The sequence below is a fragment of the Cyprinodon variegatus genome, unplaced genomic scaffold (assembly GCF_000732505.1).
Source record: "Cyprinodon variegatus isolate N-32 unplaced genomic scaffold, C_variegatus-1.0 Scaffold30, whole genome shotgun sequence".
Taxonomy (NCBI): domain Eukaryota; kingdom Metazoa; phylum Chordata; class Actinopteri; order Cyprinodontiformes; family Cyprinodontidae; genus Cyprinodon; species Cyprinodon variegatus.
Window position 1 is genome coordinate 578,608 of NW_015150483.1, and position 23,034 is coordinate 601,641.

At 36.1% G+C, this 23,034-nt stretch overlaps 1 protein-coding gene across 4 annotated transcripts in view; it reads right to left on the bottom strand.

The window, feature by feature from the left end:
• Positions 1 to 23,034, bottom strand: part of LOC107100995 (voltage-dependent R-type calcium channel subunit alpha-1E-like) — a 150,353-nt gene that overhangs the window by 126,693 nt on the left and 626 nt on the right. For all 4 annotated transcript variants that reach the window (XM_015399749.1, XM_015399742.1, XM_015399725.1 and 1 more), the window contains exon 2: positions 5,415 to 5,971. In XM_015399749.1, coding sequence (XP_015255235.1) covers positions 5,415 to 5,938 — 524 coding nt within the window. In that variant the 5' untranslated portion in view covers positions 5,939 to 5,971. The remainder of the gene's footprint in view (positions 1 to 5,414; positions 5,972 to 23,034) is intronic.

The following is a 23,034-nucleotide window of genomic DNA, read 5'->3' on the forward strand; positions in this document are numbered from 1 at the left end:
CCTGCACCTCCACATCCTGCAAATTACCTGGACATCTGCTAACTCCTCTGTCCCCCTCTGCAGTGAACCCAGTCGTGACCTGTGCAGGATCTGATAACCCCCTGATCTGTTTTATTGTACAAACTCTAAATAAACCTTTGAACTTTTTCCCTGTCTGAGTGTTCTGCAAGTGGGTTAGGAACCTGAAACCAAAACATGACAGAGTGTGGTACACACCATGTTACCAAACAGCACAGTAGACCTGTTACCATTGACAATCTTATGCAAATTATATTTATGAAGATAATTTCCCTAAGTAGAAACACTGCAATTCCAAAAGTAAAAAAAAGACTGTAATTCCAAAATTTTATTTTCAGTCTTTTCCATAGATATTCACAGTTTTGTCCAGGCCGTTTCATGTTTCTTTTGCTTAAATTCCTGTTATATTATTGTTGAAAACCAATGTCTGACTTTACTTTTTTTCATTTCCATAGAATTGCTATGCATAAATATTTTTTCCAGATGCAAATAATTTCTGTGACCATTTTGGGCACTCCATTAATCAAACAAGGGATAACAACAAGTTTGACAAATTATGTTTGTGGTCCATTTTCAGAGCTACTTAAGTTCTCTCTCTCTCTCTCTCTCTCTCTCTCTCTCTATATATATATATATATATATATATATATATATATATATATACATAGGCGTAACTTCCTTAAGGACTGGTGTGGACATGTCCCCACCAATCTTGACCGGTAGGGGGACAGTCCCCACCAATATTTTGTACACGTATTTTACTTTCGGTGCTGTGTATATCTGATTAAAACCCCATTAATGCCTCTCCTCAGAAAGAAAATAAAAAAGTTCTCCCCGCTGCTCACTGTCCACAAACCCCGACAAAAAAAACTCTGCCGCTCCTCAGAAAAAATAATCTGTTGCCTCTCGCTTTCTCCTCATCCAAGTGTAAGTTTTTTTGGCCGAATTAAAATGAGTAACAAAACATGACAGCAGCATTTAATGCAGGTTATTCTTCTTTCTAACAGGGAACAAATATAATTCAGATCGCTTCCTAAGTGGAAGATGCTACGGGTTTTTAGGTAAAATGCAAACAGTGTTGCGAAAATATTCTTGATGAGATGTGTGAGATAAAGGACATTTTAAGGTTCTATTGTTGTATATGTGTCATTCAGCAGGCCACAAGCATGTTAACCGATTCAGGGACAGCAGTGGACTCAGACTTGCAGGTTAGAGGGACTTGTTGAAATATTAAGACCCAATTTTAGTCAGGAGAGACTTAAAGTAGTAAAAGAATAGAGAATAGTGTAAAATAAGTGAATACCTTATTTAAAATATAACTGAACCGTTGGAAAAAAAACCTCAAACCACTTTTGTCCCGCCCTGTTATGTCAGCTACACTACATTCAGTATCGTTGCCATAGAAACAGACAACAGCGCCAATATATCAGAATTATACTAAAAGACACGCAAATAATTTCCCACATAAAAAACAGGACTTTCAGTCCATTACAGTTTTATATATTGAATCTGTTTTCCTGTTCAGAGCTGTTCAGTTTCTGATGTAGAAAGCTTTGATTGTTTTTGGTTTTTGGTTGTTTGTTCTTGTATTAGCTTATTTTTGGGGAAACTTGTTAAGTTTAGATTTATGTGATATTTTTGTACAAAATATATAAGTGAATATTGTAACAGTTATGTTTTCAACTGTAAGCATTAAATTAATATATGTTATTCACATTTTTGTGGCTTTATCCTTTCCAACAAAAAAAAGGCGTCACGCAGGTAGCTCCCTTGTCCTATGACTTGTCCCCACCAACTTTCAACACAAAGTTACACCCTTGTATTTATATATATATATATATATATATATATATATATATATATATATATATATATATATATATATTTAACTGCTAATAAAACTCCCACTCTGCTTTTTAACAACACTTCAACACTGATAAAAAACATAAACAAACTACATTTTTTTAAATAGATTTTTTTTAAACAATGGTTGAAAAGCAATATGTAATCTAAATCTAAATATGCAATCTGAAAATATATTGTTTTGATTGTCAAACAAAATTTTGTGCACACACAAAGGGAGTTCATTAGGTTCTCTGTTGTTCTTGTTTGTTGTGAGCCCAACATCTTTTCTTCCTATAGTGAAATAGCCAGATTTATTCAGTTAGATTACAGTAATTAGAGGCGCAATAATGTCGACTCTAAACACAGCTATTTGATAAAATGCTTCCGAGAGGATGTCGTTATTTAGATTCTCACATGACAATACCGATCTCCAATACCACAAACATGCACACACATGCATCTATTAATGTTTGTAGAGAGCATCCTTATCTCTGCATTTTTTGTTGATGAAGCACCAAAACTGAAAGCTTAGACGCTTCTTTTCCTTTAGCTAAGGCTAAATTTCATCCTCCCAAAGGAGCTTATTTTTTTAAAGAAGCATCAAACACTCTGAGCAAACAAAGGTCAAAAAGAGCAGGTGTGCATAAATCTTAAGAGTTTTTCCTTAGCATGAATTACTTACAGGGGCACTAAAGGGAAACAAAAACTCCCTGGATAGCAGAATATCCCAAACCAAATTTCAACTTGGTGTTACATGTGCACACAACAGCAATAAATTGTCCCATGTGGGTGCTTACGAGCTGGTCATTGAAAGGCCAGATTGAGCAAAAATCCCCTTGGGTACCAGAAAACACTGAGTACATTTAATAACACAACTTTATTAGTCTGACCGTACGATGGCACTAAAAAAAAAAAACAGGAACATTGAAGACTTGACAAAGATTGCCTTCTGTGAATATATCCACAGGAAATTCAAATTATGGCATTGTGAATTATTCTTAGAACCCTATTATTGACAAAATTCTTAATCAATGTCAGTTTTTAACACGATTATGACACATCTGCCACGCAGAGCAGTGAGGTCAAGAAGTCAGTTTTGGTAATAGGTCACTGAGTGTACTAACATTAAATGTCTAAAAAGCTGTAGCCTACTTATTCCACATAATAAAAATATATTTTTAGAGTTTTCTTCTAAATGACAGTTTCTCAGATTGCCTTGCAATCAAGTTAATTTCATTTGAAAACCCCAAACAGGTGCAACAGTTGGCTTGAGGGCAAATGTGGGTTTTCCTCCCACCTGCCAGGTAGTTGAAGTCTGGCGTTAAATGGTAGTGAGAGGCGGATGTGCACGGTTGTGATGCCTTCTGATTCACACGGTGGTCAATCTCCTTTCAGCAGCTTTGGTCTACATCTGTCATAACGTTTTACAATAATTATATTGGGCAGGGTGGAGAATAGTTATCTAGTCCATGGTCAAGCATCTCTATAGGCCTCTTGATCCACTAATCACCCACTAGGAAACTGCTGTCACATGAACCTAAATATCAAATGCAAATGAAAGCTCTCATTCCCTCTGTGTCCTCATCACCTCCCCTACATTCAACACGCGCCATCTCCTCTCTCTTCTCATGTCTCACTCTCTGCAATTAGCCTCCTAAAACCTCTATGTCTTTAGGCATAGCTCATGATTAGATGCAGCATCCTGTACCTGTGGTGAAGAAGGTATGAAGGGGGGCACAGAGGGTGCCAGCATCGCTAGAGGTGAAGCTCCGGCTTCAGCAGGAAAAGATGTAGGGGGGTGTCACTGCAATAATCAGCTCGAAATCTCCGCCACACTACAGGACAGGAAGCCAGTAAACGAACACACAGGCTATGTAATATTCAGCACATGGAAAGAACATGTGACACACATAGAAATACTCATTAAAGTTCCACAGTAGCTAAAATCATGGTAGCTGTAGAGCTACATTCACTAAAACTCTATCGTACTATGAATTTAATATGAATTTAATTTTTGTTAGTGTTCATAGGTTTATTGACAACACTTGAGTTTAACCAAGGAATATCTGGGGATGCATTTCAAGGACACATCTGAAACACACCAATGAATTTTGTTACACCATGAAGAAAAAAGTGAGAAAAGATTTCCAGAATTGTGGACCTTTACAAGTCTGTTTCATCTGATTGTTTTACTGTTTCACTATTTTCAGATAGCTGAAGGTGCCATTTTCATCTGTTTAAAACAGTTATTTGCAAATATATAAACACCATATGAATGTGAAGTTCATAGTGTTGAGAAGAAAAGATGGATTCTATGACATTTGTTTGATGCCAGATTCGAGTGTTAACCCCATAACAAACACTAGAAAATAATATTTATTATCACAAAAACTTGTAGATTCTGGCTGAGGATGGTAAAAGAACAACATAAAGCAATATAAGAGGAGAGATGTGCAGATGCATTGAATGACAAACTCATTTTAGAACCATGTCCTGTGATCTATAAGAACTAAAATTAAAGTGTTTGTCACTAAGAACATTAAGAGAGCAGTCGGAGCATTATTGTATTTGAGGGAAAGGGGCGCAAACTTGAGAACACAATCGCAGTTTTGAGAAAGTGCTTGGCAGTATCAAGGTATGTAAGATGTGTGCTGTAGACAGAAGATAGTTCAGACTGCTGCCAGTGGGAGCCACTTAAAGCATTTACCACATGGGGAATAAAAGCTTAGTGCTTGGAGGTTTCATTCTTAGAAGGCAGTAAATACAAGGTTCAAACCCCATAGCCTTCCACTCTGGATCCCTGAACAAGATCCATAGGTCCAGATTGCTCTCTGACCAAGCATTGCTCCCCAAGGAATGGGTTCAATAATAAGGTCAAATTACATTGCAATATTCATTTTGTTCATTCAAGTTGATTATCCTTGCAATGCTTAAGTGAAATTTTTTGACAAGAAAAAAATAAAAAAGAACAGAAAAGTGGAAGCCTGGTTTGGCTGAAAATAAAATTACTTAACGGTTCCAGAGGCAGATTTTTTTTTCTTACTTAAGGCAGTGGATACATTAAGATTCCTGGCTAGTTTCACATTAAGATTCCTGGCACACTTTTGCTTTTTTTCATTTGTACTTTTGAGTTTCAAGTTTGGAAATAAAAATAAAGAAAGATGTTTCATAAAGCGAATATAATACAGTGCCCTTGTGGGCTTGGACTTGCTGCACAAACTCCGAGGACTCAAATAAAGGTTCAATTGAACTAAGAACTGATTATCCTGTTGAAGTGCACTTCAATGTTGCTCCCAATTATATTTTTCATTGAGTTTTTGTGGTATTGAACAGGCCACTTCTACACAGGAATGAAAAACTCAGTATGGTACTCACATAATGGGAGGGTTTTTGAATTTATACCATTGAAGGTTCATAGGTTGGTATTTGGACAAGGGTACTAAATGATGAACTGCTTTTAAAGGTTTCTTTAAAGCTTTATGATTTTGTTATGTGTAAAGTAATAAAGTAAGACAGCTATAGCATTGTACTGTTACAAATGTCATACTTACTCCCATTCTTTACGCCGAGCCTGTGGTGTGCTATGTATCTTATGGGCCTGGTGTGCTTTAACAATGTCTCTCTGTTCAATGAGGCCTCCCCGCCGTCTCTTAATCACGTTAGGACTGACTGCCAAATCTCCATCCATCCCAAGCATCCCTACTCCAGCATCAAATGTTGAAGTCACATCCAGGGAAAGGCCAAGACGATTAGGATGGAGAGTCTGACCCTGCCCAGACATCTGTGGGAGGTACAGGGTGTCATAGCTGGTCGACAGACTCTGAGGTTCCAGAAGCGAGTGGGGCTCAGAGTAAAGGCTTGAACCTCCAGCCAGCCCTCCCCGATGTTTCTGCCAGTTTTCACCGTCCGTTGGGGATGGGTACAAGACATGGTGCCTGGGGCTGCTGCTGCCACACATCTGAGCAAAACCAGGTGCTGGACTCTCCAGCCCTCCTGCAGCTGGAGGTAGACCCAAAGCATCGTGGTCATCTGTCAGAGACTGAGAGCTGACAGAACATGAGCCCAGTTCCAGCATGGTGGTAAGGCTGCCCGAGATCTTAGCATAGTGCTGTAGGAAGGAAAAGAAGCAGAGATGGGATTAGACGTAGCACAAGAGGCACTGATATATCAGGGATGCATCACTCCTAACTGGCAGCACAAATTTATTAGACAATTTGCATTGATCAAGCCTTCTATTTTCCATTTGATTATCAGTATTTGTTATACAAAAAAAATCTATAGACCCAATTTTAAAGAAAAATAATAATTTATTATTTTACTCTTAATACCCTCAATAGTTAAATGGTTCTGCTCTGTTTCATTTTAAGAAAAGCCTTTGTGGTGCTCTTACCACATCTACTTCTCACTATATGTCTCAAGCACACACACAAAACAATACACAATCACACACACACACACACACACACACACACACGCACACACACACACACACACACACACACACACACACATCATCTTGCCTTAAGGAGACTGCAGTAATTGGACAGGCCAGAAATCAAACTGCCAGCCGTGTTATTGATGAGCTACCTGCATCGCAGCTGCCTTCCTCCACAAACAGAAATACAAAGGAGTTGCTTAAAGCTCTTTATTTAAAAAAAAAAAACAACAAAAAAAAAACGCTTGTATTATTTTTACCTTTATTTGTGAAAGTTTTATATTTTTACTGTAAGTATTTTTTAGTAATTTATGTGTGTAATTTTATATAAATAGACTAAGTGGCCACTGTTGGCGAGTACTGCTAATCACAAACATTCAAATAGATAGTTTTGCAGCTAACGCCATCCGCTGTACATTACAACACCAACCATAGATTACTCCAACGAAAACAACTGAAAAGGGTACAAAGAAGACATCTTGGGTGTTCTAACACTCCAGGTTTTCCGGAAACGAATCAAATATGGTCATATTTTACAGCCACAGTAAATGGCACCAGTTGGGTTCTGTGACTAAGAACATCTCTGAACATTTCCAGATACGTTCCCATGTTGTGACTGGGTATGTGCTCATGTTGTTTCTGCAAAACAGTGACAGTTGCACCTCAGATATTTACAGTGCCTTGCAAAAATATTCATAAGGGCCTTGTTATATATTGTTTTCAGTAACACTGAATTTCTATTTTAACAATAAAGTAGCTGGCACTATCAAGTCTTTCACTCAACTGCCAAATAAAAATCCAAGAAAACAGCAGACCTTAGTTGTATGCATGCACACTATGAAACGGTTTTGGCACCATGCTACTTATTTGGATGAAGTAAACTGTTGTTGAGACATGCTTCAAGAAGAAACAAAACAGTTCATTCATGAGCATACAGATCGCTGCAGACTTTCATATCTTCTATAACAACATTCATGACCTTTGGTCTGAATACCAGATTAAAGGCTGTGAATAAATACAGTATGTTTCTTTCTAGCAGTGACTGTGCAGTTCCCGGTGTTGCTCCAAGATCTTGCTTAATAATAACAGTATTGGGGGTCAAATATTCTTTCAAAACAGTTTTTTTTTTATTGCTCTACTGGTTTGCCTTTTTTCAGTATAACCATTCAGACCACAGAGTACTGTAAGTGTATGAGCATATCTAAATAAACAGTTATATATTATAGCGAAAATTTAGACTTCTGAAAAGTAGCCTATGTCAATATTTCTATACATTTAATACTTGGTTTGGCCTAGTTTTGAATGAGTTACTTTATTAATGTGTTGTGGTGTGGTGCCAATTAACCTGTGACCCTATTGAAGTTCAGATAGAAGCCTTCAACTGAATATCCATACATGTTGATTTGATCATCGCTGGTTCTCTGATTATTCCTCACGTTTGCCAGTCAGTCAGTTGAGGTGGAACAGGCATCTGGTGGTAGGTTCACGGTTTCCGTTATCATCAGAGGATGGATTAAATAAATGAGTGAGACACTCAAAGCTTTGGATGTAAATTCTTATCCATTTTTTAACAACCATATTCCTGATGTATGTGTGGTTCTCCTTGGTCTTCATAAAGTTGCTTGTTTCCTGTTGTTCATAGGCAAACCTCTGAGGCCTTCACAGAATAGCTTTAATTGGTCTAAATACAGAGAGGTGACTATTTTCTATTCAGATGATTTCTAATGGCAACTCATTGAAACAGATTTTATTTATAGGTATCAAAAAGGTATAAAAAGGGCTTAAAATTCTTGCCAACATTTTCAGATTTTTACTCTTAAAAACAAACTCCTTCTTTTTCCACAATCACGCTCTACTCTTTTTTGATCTACTATGCAACAAAAGCACATTATGTATTTAAATAATTTAAAATGTCTCACAAAATTTTTAAAAAATTTCAAGGAGTGTGCACATTTATAATAACACCAATGCTGGGGATAATGCAAAGTCAACATCTATGCATTGCGATAAGACATATATTTAATAAAGCTCAAAATGAACAACTAGAGACATGTAGTTATTTTGTGCAAAATGCAAACATGTGATGCATTTAAATCTTCCACAGGAACACCTTTCTTTGGTTGATAATGAGCAAAAAGGATTTAGACCAGAGATCCACTCTAGAAATTTGATCTGAAAACCCAGACTTCTAATGAACCAGGAATCTTCTCACTCGCTGGCTTCAGTATTTTAAAAACATCACAAGCCCTTTGAGCATTCAAACCTATCCTATTAGCAGTAACCCAGACCCTCAATATAAATAATCACATAACACTGCCAGAGCTATCCTTAATTATGCAGTTAAAAAGAAGAACATTTAACAATTAGATCCTATTTAATTATCTTTATATCTCCTGACTAGAATTAGAGAAATATTTACTATGATGTGCTAAGCAAACATTAGACATTATAGCTTCATTTCCAATTAAACTGATTAACAGTGTATAGGGCTGCTCCTCTTGAACTCCATTTTAGTCAGCTGAATGATGAATTTTTGGGGTTTAAAGCCCCTAAGAGAAGAAAGCTACTCAATACATCTAACCTGTTGCAGAGATAGTGAGCTCTGAAAACAAGAAGCTGCAGATCACAAAGCTGTTAAGGTGGGAGGCAAAGGTTGGCTACTCAGTTGTATAATATATCAGCAAAGTGTCATTCAGGCTGCTATAAGTAATTAATCTGTCTTTTTCTGATATGGAAAGTGTTCCTATCAATGAAGCACTATGATTAGTTTTCAGCCAGACTATGACTTAGATGAGGGTTTTACTTTTAGACACACACACACAAAGACCCCCATTTATCAGAGAGCAAAGATCCAGTTTCATGTCATATGAACTATTGCAGCACTAAGTCCTTTCTCATAACATCACAAGAAAAGAAGACAGAAATGAAGGGATATTTACACAATCTCTTCATTCTCCAGAGTCTTTCTTATGCTCTCCTCTGCCCCAAACCTCTGCAACGAACAGGTTTTCATTAGGACTTAGATATTGATTCTAAATGTAGTACTGATGCTACAAATTTCAATGACCTATTTTCAAACAGTTTTTTTTGTAATAAAAATTGTCCCCATCACAGGTCACTATAGATAAATAATATTAATAAATAATATGCAATAAAATATGCTTTGCTGGCCCAAACAACAAGGAGCTATTTGGGTTCCCATGACTTCAACATGAAATTTTAAAAAGGAACATTTAAAAACTAAGTAACATGGGAATATGTTTTTTTTTTTTAAGTATTCATGTAGTTCTATTAAAGAATATTCAATTTAATTTCAGTTCAGCTTATCTATATAGCGCCAATTCACTACAAATGTAATCTCAAGAATCTTTACTGAGACAATTCAATGAAGATGATAGATTGGTTACAAATGTTCTATCTAAAGAGGCCCAGCTAATTGCATCGTGTCCTTGACTTTTCAGAACCTGCTCCTTGTGAAGGTAGACATTATTTTGCATTGTGTCTTGACTCAACAACAATCCCTCACACCGAGCATGCATATACGAAAGGGAGCACATGCATTAAGGTTAATTTATTTTAAAGGTTGTTGACTGTAACTGTAAATATTTTTGTTTATTTTATCTAACAGACAAAAAAATACTTCTAATTCCTGTATTAGCACCTCAAAAGCTAGCAGCACAATTATGACATTGGTATTAGACACCAAATAATGGCAAATATGGTCAGACAAGACACCAAGACACCAACTTGCTGTGACAAACTTTACTGATACCACTGAGGTCTAATGGTGAGTTCATACAGCAAGCGGTGAACGTGGTGATTTTCACGAGCCCCGCATGTAGTTCACTGCTCTGCATTTCAGATGCACAGACTGAATGGTTATTGTTTCTTTAGTGCAGGTTTGTGCATTTTAAATGGTTATTTGTAAAAATGAAAAACAAAAGAAAATCAAAAATAACAGGTCCTACTGCTGTTTCAGAGATATTAAAGATTATTTTTAGGTCACAGAGGTCAACTATCCCCCCAATTAGCTCTGAATTTAATCAAAATTATCTAGCCTACTTTTTCAGTACTGCTTTATCAAATCGCTCAGTGCGCATGGGCAAACAAGGATTCTTCTTCTTCTTCCTCTTAGACAAAACACAGAAGCATGGCAGGGGTGCGAGTGAAATGGAGTTCTTTCTGTAAAATTGACAGACAGTAGTTGCCACATTGACTCAGCCATGTCTTTGTCCAAATATGTCGTCGCCTTTTCTTTTTAGGGCTCTCAGCACAAAAAATTGCACAAATTACCAAGGCAGTGCGTTTCACTCTGGTGAGCTTCATATTTAACAGGAGGCATCGACACTTCCATCTTTATCCTCTTCTACTCGTTTAGCTTCAAGATAGACGAGTCCGAGTAGCGCCATTTCACAGCGCAGCTGAGTCCGGTGTGGTTGTTAGACGTACAGTGAGAGAAGGTGACTTTTAAAAATTTTAGACCCTGCGGTTTCGTCATACAGTGTGAGCTGCACCTGCGTGCATCGATTAAAATTTTGCACAGTATATTCCCGGCTCTAGACACTTTGGTCCATGTTTTAATACGGGTTGGGGGGGTAGCCGACATCACCGCTGACCCCTTATGCCTCTGATGTGGGCCGGTCAGTACACCCCAGTCGACAGCCTCCACGGGTTACAGTTACTAGGATTAGGGATATGGTATATACAAGGGAATATGTTCCATAAACACAGCTTATAACCACAACCAACCAGGTAGAAAGGAATCGATCAGAAAAGATAAATGAAAATGTAGCTACACATGCATAAAGAGCAACAATAAATGAAATTGAAAGTCTCACTGGCTGGAATAGCAAACGCAGATGAGAGGATTAAAAATAACTTCTTTACAAACTTTTTTACTGCTTATCTGTTTTAGAGAGGTGAAAGGTGAGCAGAATTACAGTTTCTTCTAAATGACTGTGAAATTACAATGGTTTAGGCTGCAAGTGCTTGATAAAAATGTAAGTTTTCAACTAAGAGAAAAAAATAAGTGGTCTTCTACACACAGCCTAAAGCCACCCACATAATATACACTTCTATTATTTCCTTTCAGTAAAAAGAAATATAGTCCAGACCAAGACAGCGACAGAGGAAGGCTAAACAAAACCAAACAAACACAAAAAGATATTTCATTTCTTTTGTGTATGTGAATTCTGGTAGGGGAGATAAAATATCCAAAGAACTCTCATTGATCTGGTGCTTATCAAGCCATTTGCAAAATTATGTTTTCAAAGTGGCTGAAGAGAAATGCCAACACAATTAGATGATGCGTGAGTTCAGACAAATGGATATAAGCATGATTTTCCCAAATTAAAAAATGAAATGAAAACACAACAAAACCAAGAAGCTTTTTTTCAATAAACAAAATACATTTTTTTGACCAGACATGAAAAATTGAGAAATTGTTCCCTGTGGTGTCAAATAAACAAAGAGAACAAAGAGGCCCAAACCAGTTACAGAGAAATCCTGAAATGGTTCACACTGACTTTGAATTTCTACCTATACACAAATAAGATTTTAATTTAAGACTATATTTGTCTGTACAGCCTACAACTAATAATCACAGCAAATGAAATAGAGTTCAACCAATATGATAAGGATCATTTTCCTCTTTTTATGATTTTCACAGGGTATTCCAATGCATAACAAGTTTATCAACTGCCCTTCAACTTTTTTTTAAATAATTTCTCTAAATAAACCTGATACAAGTTATAATGTTTTAAGCTTTTTTTCTGGACAGATAACCAAGACAGTGTAGTGCATTTATATTCAGTCTCAGAAATCTTATAACTCCATGAAATCATATGCAAGTATCTTAGAAAATCAGCTACTTTTTAATAGGATACGACTGTGTACAGTTTAATCGCATTATAACTCCAGCTGTTGTGTGAAGGCTTTAGAGATTTGTTGGAGAACATCGGAGAACAAACAGCATCATGAAGACCGAGGAACAAAGTCGGTTGCTAATGGGTGGGGCCTGTACTTAATCTCACGACCTGCAATTTAAAGTTAAAGACCTCCCTCAGATTATTGTGGCACTTGCAGTTTTAAGAGATTTACTGCATGGCTCTTCTAGCTGCTGATGGCTAAGGTCTTTTTTTGTTAATTGTGGTCCTAAAATAATTACTTTATCAAAGAAAACAAGGTTTTTCAAGTAACAAAACTAAACATATCAACTAATTAACTTAAAAAAATTAAGTGAAAAAAATAAACTGTATAATTTAATTTCAATTAGACCAGTTTGGTTTGTGAGTATAATTTTTTTTTTTTATCTTGGAGACATGCGTGGATGCTGCAGCCTCTGCATTCAAATGTGAAGCAAAGACAGAAGGAGACATGACAATAATAATAATTTAACTTTATTGATCTCACATTGTAGAAATGTACCTCTGCATTTAACCCATCCCCTTGGGGATCAGTGGGCTGCCATCGTGGAGCGCCCGGGGAGCAGTGTAGGGTTAAGGGTCTTTACTCAGAGACCCACACAACTGTGCTACAAACAACTTTGATCTTTTCATGTAGGCATGTCATCCAAATCTAATTTCACCATCTGTTAAAGTCACTATTGAGTCATAGCAGAACAGCTATGTCTACGAAATAAGATTGATCAACTGTTATCATACTTGTTCTGCCCAGATGGCTGCTGCGTCTGATCAAATCTGTTCAAGTTCATTAATTCTTAGTCATTTAAGTTCATAAATTAATTGTGTTAAATAATGTTTTTATTGTACCATTGGAGCGATTTAATTTCAGTTAATTTTATTTTTTTATACAGGAAGAACCACTGTTGCCAAGCAATTCCCACTATAGGTTTAATAACATATCTGGGTCTAAATCTGAGTTGCCCCTGTGTGTGAGTGTGTGCACACACTGTTGTCTATCCCGCTATCTACAATGACTCTCTGTTGAACCTGCAGTAGACTGACAAAATGTTTTAGGCGTAGCCCACCTTTTGGCCAGAGACTGTAGAGATAAACTGCAGCCATGATCCTCCACCTCGCCAGGGGTTGAACAAAATCAAACATGTACAGAAAATGGAAATTTGAAAAATTGGTAAATGGCCTGTACTTGTGTAGCACTTTATCATCTCAGAGGACTTCAAAGTACTTCACACTACAATTGGTCATTCACTCATTCCTACACACAAGCTACATGGTAGCCACAGATGCCTTGGGGCAGGCTGACAGAAGTGGGGCTGCAATAGAATCAGCGCCACTGGGCCCTCTGACCACCAACAGCAGGTAGAGTGGGTGAGGTGTCTTGCCCAAGAACACAACAACTGAGACTAACTAATAGAGTGTTATAAAACCCACTGGTCCAGGGCTCCTTTATTATATTTTTTTTTTTGTCAGAACCAGGGCTCTGCAACTATTTGCATTTGCAATCTAATTGCAATTTAAGAAAATAAAAAATTCAAATAGCAGAGGAACCAATATTTTTTTGCAATTGTCAAGACTTTGAGACAAATGTTTTCTAACTCCAGTTCTTTAGGTATTGATAATATGTTTAAAATGGGTTTCCTGACACAAATAAAGAGAAACTTCCAGTTAGCATGCAGGTCTATGCATGCAAGTAGAAGTAAGCACTTTTGCAAATGAAAGGTTGAAGCAAAATCCTACAACTATGGACTCTGCAAGCTTTCAAGGTAAGGAAAAAAACCAACCCCTGAAGTTAAACATCTACAGGCTTCTGCTTAGTGCAAGGGAAAATCGAAAAAAAAAAAAAAAAAAATCCCAATCACTAAGTTGGTTGAAAATATATATATACATATATTTTTTTTTATTTTTGCCAAAATCGTTCAGCCCTTGTCAGACCCTCTTATACTGTATGATGTTTGAATTATGACAAAAGTAAACCACAAACGCATATTATGCTCTACTGGCACATTGGGTTCCCATTTTTTTTATTCAGCACAAGATTATATAATGCTAAACTTGCGCATTTTACACTACACGTGTGCATTGCACTTCGCACATGCACAATTCAGTGACCATGAAGCTGACACCCCATCCATGTGAAACAACTCAGCAAATAGACTGCTTGGCAGTTCAAATTATCATTTGTGCTATTTTTGTTTCAGAGATATTACAGATGATTTTTCTAGGTCATCCAGAGGTCAACCATCCCTCTATTAGACTCCAAATTGCACCAAAGCGTTCCACTTTTTTAATGCTTCGTTAATGCAGATTTGCTCAGTTGCCACAAGACAGTGATCCAAAGCCCACCGGCAAGTTCATCTCAAATTGGCAAAAAAAGATCATAAAATAAAAACATTGGAGTCTAAATGAGCTCTTGACTAGAATAGAAATGCTGTAACCTTACCCTGAACAGACAATTCATGCTTGGCAACTCTCCAATGTACTTGAATTAAATAATTCTGCAACTAGATGAACACCTAGTTTACAAAAACATTTGATTGCAGCAAATCAGGACACATCAGTTTATTGGATTGTAATGTTTTTTATTGACTCAGCTAATCTTTGTCCTGCAGCAAAAGGAGTAAAGAGACCCAAAACGTATTTTGGGGATATGTTGTGGATATGATGTTGTTCAAATACATTTGAACAACATCTTCACATGATGCAACAACCTGGTTAGATTTTATAGAGCTGCTACTAGTTAAACACTTCAACTTTTATCATCCTAAATGTACTCTTACTAACATTTTATATCTCATTAGACGCTTATGTGTTTGAGAAGTACTACTTGGATGGATCCTATGGCCTTTCAGACAGTTTACTTTTGTGCAACTTAAAAAACTCAAATCCCTGAATAAATTTGCTGATGGCTCATTTAGCAAACTGCCAAACCTGCCAGTTCAATGGTTAAATGAAATCAAAATTGAATAACAAGAAAGAAAAAAGCAATTATTTAATGAAACAGAGATCAATCTGTAATTCCATGTTCCATCTGTATCTAACCCTAATGTTGCTGCTTTTCTGGTAAATTGTCACAGCTACCAGCACTTTAAAAACACCACAATTTAAAAGCTTGAAGAAAAAAAAATACAGATATTAAAGCTCAGTTGGTTTTTCCCCACATTCTCCTGTGGCTGCTCCTCCCAATCATACAGTCAAGAAGGTCGACAATGGTTTGTTCTAATCTCCTCATTAGCTTTTAAGAGGCAGTTTGCTGATTAGCTCTGGCTGTTTCCCGAGCTTGCACTGCCATTACCTGGAATTACTCATAAACATCAAACCCAATGACTTGCAGAAAATCTTCCAAGTCACTTTCGGTCAAATGTAAAAAAACAAAAAAAACAAACAAAGAAAAATGTTTTTTGTTTAAACTAGAGCGCATGATTGCAGGGGCCCAAGTGTATTTCACGCTACTCACTGGACAGCCAGGTGTTTGCAAAGTTAATAATGAGGAGTGAAAGCGAGACCGAGGCAGGCGAAAGCACCTCCTCACACCTGCTGGGGTCTAACTAACAGCCTGCATGACTGAATAATTACACATCGTACTGCAGCCATCCACTGCCCAGCCTGGATGTCAACCTGGTGATTGGCCAAACGCGTGTCAGGAGGTGTTATGTCACCTAAAACTAATGGACGATGTGTTTGAAGATTAGTCAGCTGTGAAATGTGAGCCTGCTGAAAATAACAATGCTGTTTTTAGAAAAGAAAATTAGATTCAGGAAACCCCTAAAGTTAAGCTTTAATAATCTAGGAAGATAGGCAATGAAATATCTCTCATACTAAAGATGACAAGTTAATCTCCTGCAATGACAGAAATACAGCCTGATGATGTCTGCAAATGTTAAAGTGGAAAAGAACAGCTATAAAAGCAGAGCAAAACTTTGAAATTCTGATTTAGCAACTAAAAATTAAGTTAAGAAAACAGGTTAGAGAGAAACAATACAAAACGTTCAATATATTAATATATGTAGGTCATTTATGTGTACTTCAGTTCAAAAAGTTAAAAATTAAGACAAGTTTTTCAATTCTGTTTTTGTAAATTGATGATAAATACTTATGTCTAATGAAGAATACCTTTTAATGAAATAAACAGAAGTTTCAAAAAGTGTTTCCTTAAACTATGTGCAAGAATTACTGCATCAATGCAGAGCAGCAGGGAGATCAACCTATGTTTCCAGTCCTGCTTTCTTAGCCTCTTTCAGCTTGTCTGAATTTTAAGTTCTTGTAGTCCTGTTGACATCAATCCATTAATTCTTTGTGAGGTTTAAGTCATACAGAGTTTTAAATCAAGCAATATATTTTTTTATCAGCCATAATCACTCAAATTAACAAAAATAAATACTTCAACAATTAAAAACTATGAATGAAGGCTGCATTAAAAGAGTGAACAGATGAAGAAGTCTATTTTCCCTTACTCAGCTAAGGCCCCAAATGCTGCGCAGTTACTCACTCTAAAAAGAAAAAAAAAAAATACTTGATATTACTCAACTGTGTTATATAGAGTGCATTAGACAGTGCCAGAATCTATATAATAAATTTACAGCTTTTAATAACTCTCTGTGTTTGCATTTTAATGAACAGACAGATGCAGCAAAATATGCAAATAAGGAAACGTTACGGTCTAAGCTTTGGTTCCTCCCACCCACCGTCACATCCCTCCTCAGCAATTGTTATCTCTTAATCATCAATTCTCTTTCTGTGTATCTTAAAATGTGCTGTCTCATAACAGACATAACATATTTTCCCCTAGATGACACCATTTACTTCACTTTTAATCATGTCTGTAAATTAGAAAGACTTGATAATATACTTTCTTTCCCATTTTCCCTTTACTTCTAACAAATGTGGACATTTTTTCACATTTTTTAATAGCAAATTCTGTAAAAAAAAAAAAAAAAAAAAAACTGTGCATCTTTTCATTCAGATGTTTAAACACTGGTTTTTCCTTGTGTGCAGCTGGGTACCAAACATACCATTCATTTATTGAATCCATTGAATGTTTTCTCATTTTTTATGTTGGATGGTCCTTCGCCTTATTCCTGCACTATGAAATTATTCTGCAAAAGCAACAAACCCATATTCCTGCAGGGATCATTAAATTTTCATACCATCATTATGTAAGTATTGTGCAGAAAACTGTGAGCGGCCATGAGTTTGAATAGATCAAAGTCTATGACAGCAAACATACTGCAGAACTGTTTATTTGGATTTCTTTTTGCCTTTAATGTTTTGATTTTACTCTCCCAGAACACCTTAGCCCCCTTTTAGCAGGAAGATTACATTGCATGACCTAAATTTAATAGATTTTCTTGGTCTATTTCACTAATGGAATAATACATTAAAGTAGGTATTTCTATGTTATGTTCCAATTCATCCTACTTAAACCACAAATTTCTAAAAAGGCTTAAAAAATACATCTTCAATTGCACTGCCACAAAATACTAGCCAGATTTTTTTTTTTTTTATAACAGCCTTTAATTAATATTACACATAGCATTTACAGAATTAGTAACAATAAATGGAATCACTAACAATAAACATAAAATAAATGTAATTTAAAAAATGTTTAAGTCCTTTTTTCTTGGATCAGAGTCTTTTTACTAGTAATACAAAAGTAATATTTCTTTCCTTGATAAATTATGCAAAAACAAAGAGAACATGACTTTAAAATGAAGATGTGGTGTGTTGACCACATTAGATTAGACAATGGCCAAAAAAAGCGATTTATTCCAACAAATGAAAGATTATAAACGCACAGAAAACAACCACAATTGGACAGGCATGATGAAGACTCATTTTTATGTCTATACCATGCAGAGTGAGCAGGGCGGTAAAGAAAGGAAAAATGAAAATCTTTGACAGAATGCACTGAGATTGTAGGGTCACCAGTTATCCTCACCAACCATCACATGCTACTTTCCTACAGGTTGGGAGAGAAAAAATGTGTCCTGATAAACCCACAATTGTAAACACATACATTTTGTTAAATTTAACCTGATGTTAAATTGCATTTTAGTTGAATAGGAATAACAGCTTGTTAGCCTAAAAGACTTCAGGTTGTTTTGGTCTGAAACAGAGGCCCAAGTTATGCCTACTGTTACATGGATGTTTGCAGTCAATTCGATACAGTTTATTTCTATAGCGCCAATTCACAACACACATCATCTCAAGGCACATTACTATTCAACCAGATCATACAGTCAAAGTGATTATAAGCTTTCTATCTAAGGAAAAACAATTGATTGCATCGACTCATTGACTCAAAGACAATCCCTCACACCAAGCATGCACGTAGCAACAGTGGAGAGGAAAAGCTCCCTTATAACAGGAAGAAACCTCCAGCAGAACCAGGCTCAGTGTGAGCGGCCATCTGCTAAGACCCACTGGGGTTTAAGGAGACAGAAGCAGACAATTGTTGCTGCAGTGCATGGTATTATGAATTCCTTTGGATAATGAAGCATTTTAACTATTAATCAATAATTTAATTAATTATTTTCACAATGACTCAGATCTAAGTTTTGACTTTCTTCAGAAACAAACAAACAAACAAACAAAAGTTTGATGTATTTTATAATTGAATAATGGACTTGACATGCATCCTGAAATCCAGGCTGCACCATGAAACAGTTTGTAGCAACCTTTCTTTCCAGAATTAAGGTCCTGGTTCAAACTCCACTCTAGAGCATTTTTGCATGGAGTTTGCATGTTCTCCTAATGCATATGTGGGGTTTCTCTGGCTCCCTCCAACAGTCTAAAGACATGTCTTCTAGGTCAGGGTTTCTCCATATATTTCAGCCTGTGAACAGGCCCATAAAAAACAAAGCAACAGACTGGTGCCCCCCATAAAATACCTATTATCTAATTACATTATTCATTTTTTTGTTATTGCATTAATAAATGCAATAAAAGTCATCGTTTTAATTTTTTGTATTTATTTAAATTGAAATGTTATTACTCAATTGTAGGTTTTATAATTTCATAGTACATTTAATATCTGAATTATGATTTAAATTAACAAATAACTGATACATTTTTTTGTTATTTCATGGTACATTTCAGACATTCACATTGATGCATTTAATGATATATTTTGGCTGCCTAAATACCTAAGAGATCACATCACAATGACTATCTTGCAAAGCCCCATTAGGTCCTGACCGCCACTTTGGGAAACACTATTCTATGTTAACTGTCTCGGTTCACTGCTTTTCGCCCTGTGACCCTCATGGACAACATTTTTTTTTAAATACAGGACTTTCCAACTTTCAGTGCAATTAATCTTTAATAGAGTCCGAACTACATGTATAGAGTTGGAGAACTGGGATACCAATAAAGATTTGACATCCTGTGTGTCATCATGCTGTCTGGGTGCTACAATGGGGAAAAAAAACAGTACTCAAGGTAGACATAAACTACACATTTCTGGATCCTTCATCTGCCACAGTGCTGCCAAAACTCAACTCTACAGCTCATTTTTACACCAGACACTGTAACCCCAAAGAGAGTTCTTGTATTTTTGCAGAACAAGTAAGACATTCTCTAATGGGCTCTCTAGACTTTGAAACCGTAAAGGTTATTTTCTTGCTTATCAGAGCTTCTGTATTCAGATAAATGAAAACTGTACATTATAATCAGTCTACTTGCACAATGTGTTTTGAAGAACTGCTGATTGTCTGTTAAACAAGAGCTTCATACTACAGGAGAGGATTGAAATAAATATGCAGGAATTAGTCATCATCCAAGATAAAGAGGCCAACTGCTGTTTTCAACAAGAGCAGACTGAGATTCATAACTTCACCAGGGCTGAGTGAAAAATTTCCTGATTATGATCAACACCATAAGTTGATTATTATGAAGGTGAGAGAAGGTACTTCAGTAATTCTTTTTCCACCGATCTAAGCACACATTGATAACACACAACACTTATATAGGCTCAGACCTGCCAGTGTGCATTAATCTACCATTACACAATAACTACTGTTATGTTCAGTTTTTAAAAACACGTTTCAGCAGCTGCTACGTACTGATTGTATTATTTGTCTATTTCTTTTATCCTTTTATGTTTCTGTCTAAACATTTTATTGCATTTTTTTCAACGTAACCCTACTTTAAATATTTCTGAAACTTTAAGTCTAAGCTGTGTTGCGTAATTATGTTCTCAATACCTATTTATTCAAGTCTAATTTGTTCACATTTTGATTTCCGTTTACATTTTTTTTTTTTCGTTTACCAATTTTCGTTTACATTTCGACCACAGAAAAGCATAAAAACTCACTTGTCAGTCTTTTCTCCTCTGTGATACGTTGTTTCAGAATTTCTGTTGGTATTAATATCTCACTGCTTTAATTTCAAAGCTTTAAAAATATTTACCCAGAGGTGGGAAGAGTAAATACATTTACTATGTTACATTTACATGAGTACATTTTAGAAAACAACTTACTTTAGTAAATTAGAAAAAAAAAACACTTTTAAGAGCAGATGTACTTAGCTGTGCTTTTTACTTTGACTTAAATAATAATCTGTGAGAGTATTGCTACTCTTAAGTACAACTTCTGGTTACAGTGCCACTACGAGTAACTTGAGCTCTTCATTATAAATATAGTAAACAGTAGATCTAGCTGGAGGCTCTTTAAATGTTCCTGTTATATATGCATTATTTACTGTAAAAATTAGTTTTCTAGGTAATGTGTTCACAGTTATGAGCAGTATTTGCCTTTTTAGAACTGCTTTTAATGGCAGATGTTAAAATGTTAACTGAGGCATTAGTTTCAGGTTGTGTTCCAACTTTTTTATTTGTTTTACTACCTGCTTTTATGCTTTTTTTTATCTTCACTAGCTTTTATTTTTTTCTATTTTATCGTTTAATTCATGTAAAGCATATTTGATTGTCTTTGTATAGATGTGGGTTATATAAATAAAGTTGTCTTGTCTATAGGTTCATGTGGAAAACGTTTAAATCGGGTGCTAGGAGCCAGCAGCTGCTCAATACTAGTCCTCTTCTGAAGCACTATTTTACTCCTACTGATTACTCGTTGATTATGATTACTTTCTACTTTTACTTTAGTAATTAAATGTTACAGCAGTGCCTCTCTTCATTGAATACATTTTTGGGGTACTCTACCCACCTCCATACATACCTATTGACCTGTCATGCCCCCTCCTGACCATTGGCATCGCTATATTATCCATTTACAGGTTGCACTTTGTGTCACAGAAAGACCAGGACATCTGATAACATGGATCCTTTCCTTAGACACTTCAAAACGAACATTTACATTTCTCAGACATCCATGCCGTTGAAGTGATTCTGAGTATTTGGACACGACTGATCAAATGGTGGGTGTCGCTCACTAAAATTAAATTAGACTAACGGCAGCTTGAAAAGAGTCCCTGACACCACGGTTGCATAAGATGCTTTTCATTCTTTAGTAGCTTACCTGAACTCTTTCACCCAACAAAGGTGTTGACTCAGGTTTTAAAATTAATAATTATCTTCATTGTTAACACATGCTGTTTAAAAGAATTGAAACACATAAACAACAAAAAATTCACAAACATTATATGGAAAACTTAGAGCTGAATATGTTTGTCCGTGGAGCAGCATTTGTTTTGTATGGTATGATAGATTCTTTTAAACGTTTCTGTCCTTTTGAGGAAACCCATTTCCTCTAATGGTATTTTGAATATAGGCAAAAAAGCTCAGTGTTTGCCCAGATATCCATATGCCTCCTGTTTGCGCGATCACCTGAACTTTTATGGTTTTCTTTAAGCAATCCCTTTTTTATTCTCTATTCAATACAGATCAAACTACTTGCATTGGCATAAACAATAGCTAGTCTATGAAGTGAATTTTCCACCTGAGTGCTGTCTCTCTGAAGCTCCTCCAAAGCAGAAGGTGCTGTTTTAACTCTACAATAAATCCCCCATATTTTCTCCCTGGCCTGTCCTTTGTTCTTTGCTGTGCTGTTTGTTCTGTAATGATCCCTAACAAACCTCTGATATGACCACATATTGAAGGGGGCTGAATAACAATGATTGTCAAAACATTTTATATTTTTTCCAACCTTTTTTCTTTGTTTATAGTCATGCATAACTTTGCATTGGCCTTCCACATAATATTAGAGAATAAACTAATAAAGTCTGGGTTTTAATGTAACCAAGGGAAATGGAGCTTAAGGGTTAGTAATCTGTTTTCAGTTTGCTGCAATTATATAATCTTTGAGAGCGATCAACCAAAGACTTTGTCTGCTATTAAACACAGTATGGTCAATGAAAATAGAGCTTAAGAAGTACATTGATGTTCCCTCCTGAGCTGGACAGCAGCATTAATTTATACACCATGAAAAGCAATTTACACCCTTGTCAGGGAGAATGGGGCAATTTGGTCTGGCCAATCAGAGCACTCAAGAAGAAACGATTAATAAAACAGGAAATAAAGACACTGGGGGTGTAACTGGTAAGTATTCATATGATTAAATAATTAACAAGGGAGTCCAAAGAAGGGGAATCGATCAAAGACTGGATCCATTTTCTCTTTGCTAAATACGATCACTTGATTAATTCTAGTAAAAGCCCACCACCCTACAGGGGGAGACAACAACAGGACGTGTGAAGTAATGAAATCATCTGGAAATGCTGTGTTTTCCTTTAGTAGCTTTAACAACTAACAAACACCAATTGTTTAAACTTAACTCTATTTCAGAAAATAGATTAATAGGTTGCCCTAATGTCTCACCCCCATCCCAATACATATATTGCTTGGGGTATGTTTTTCTAAAT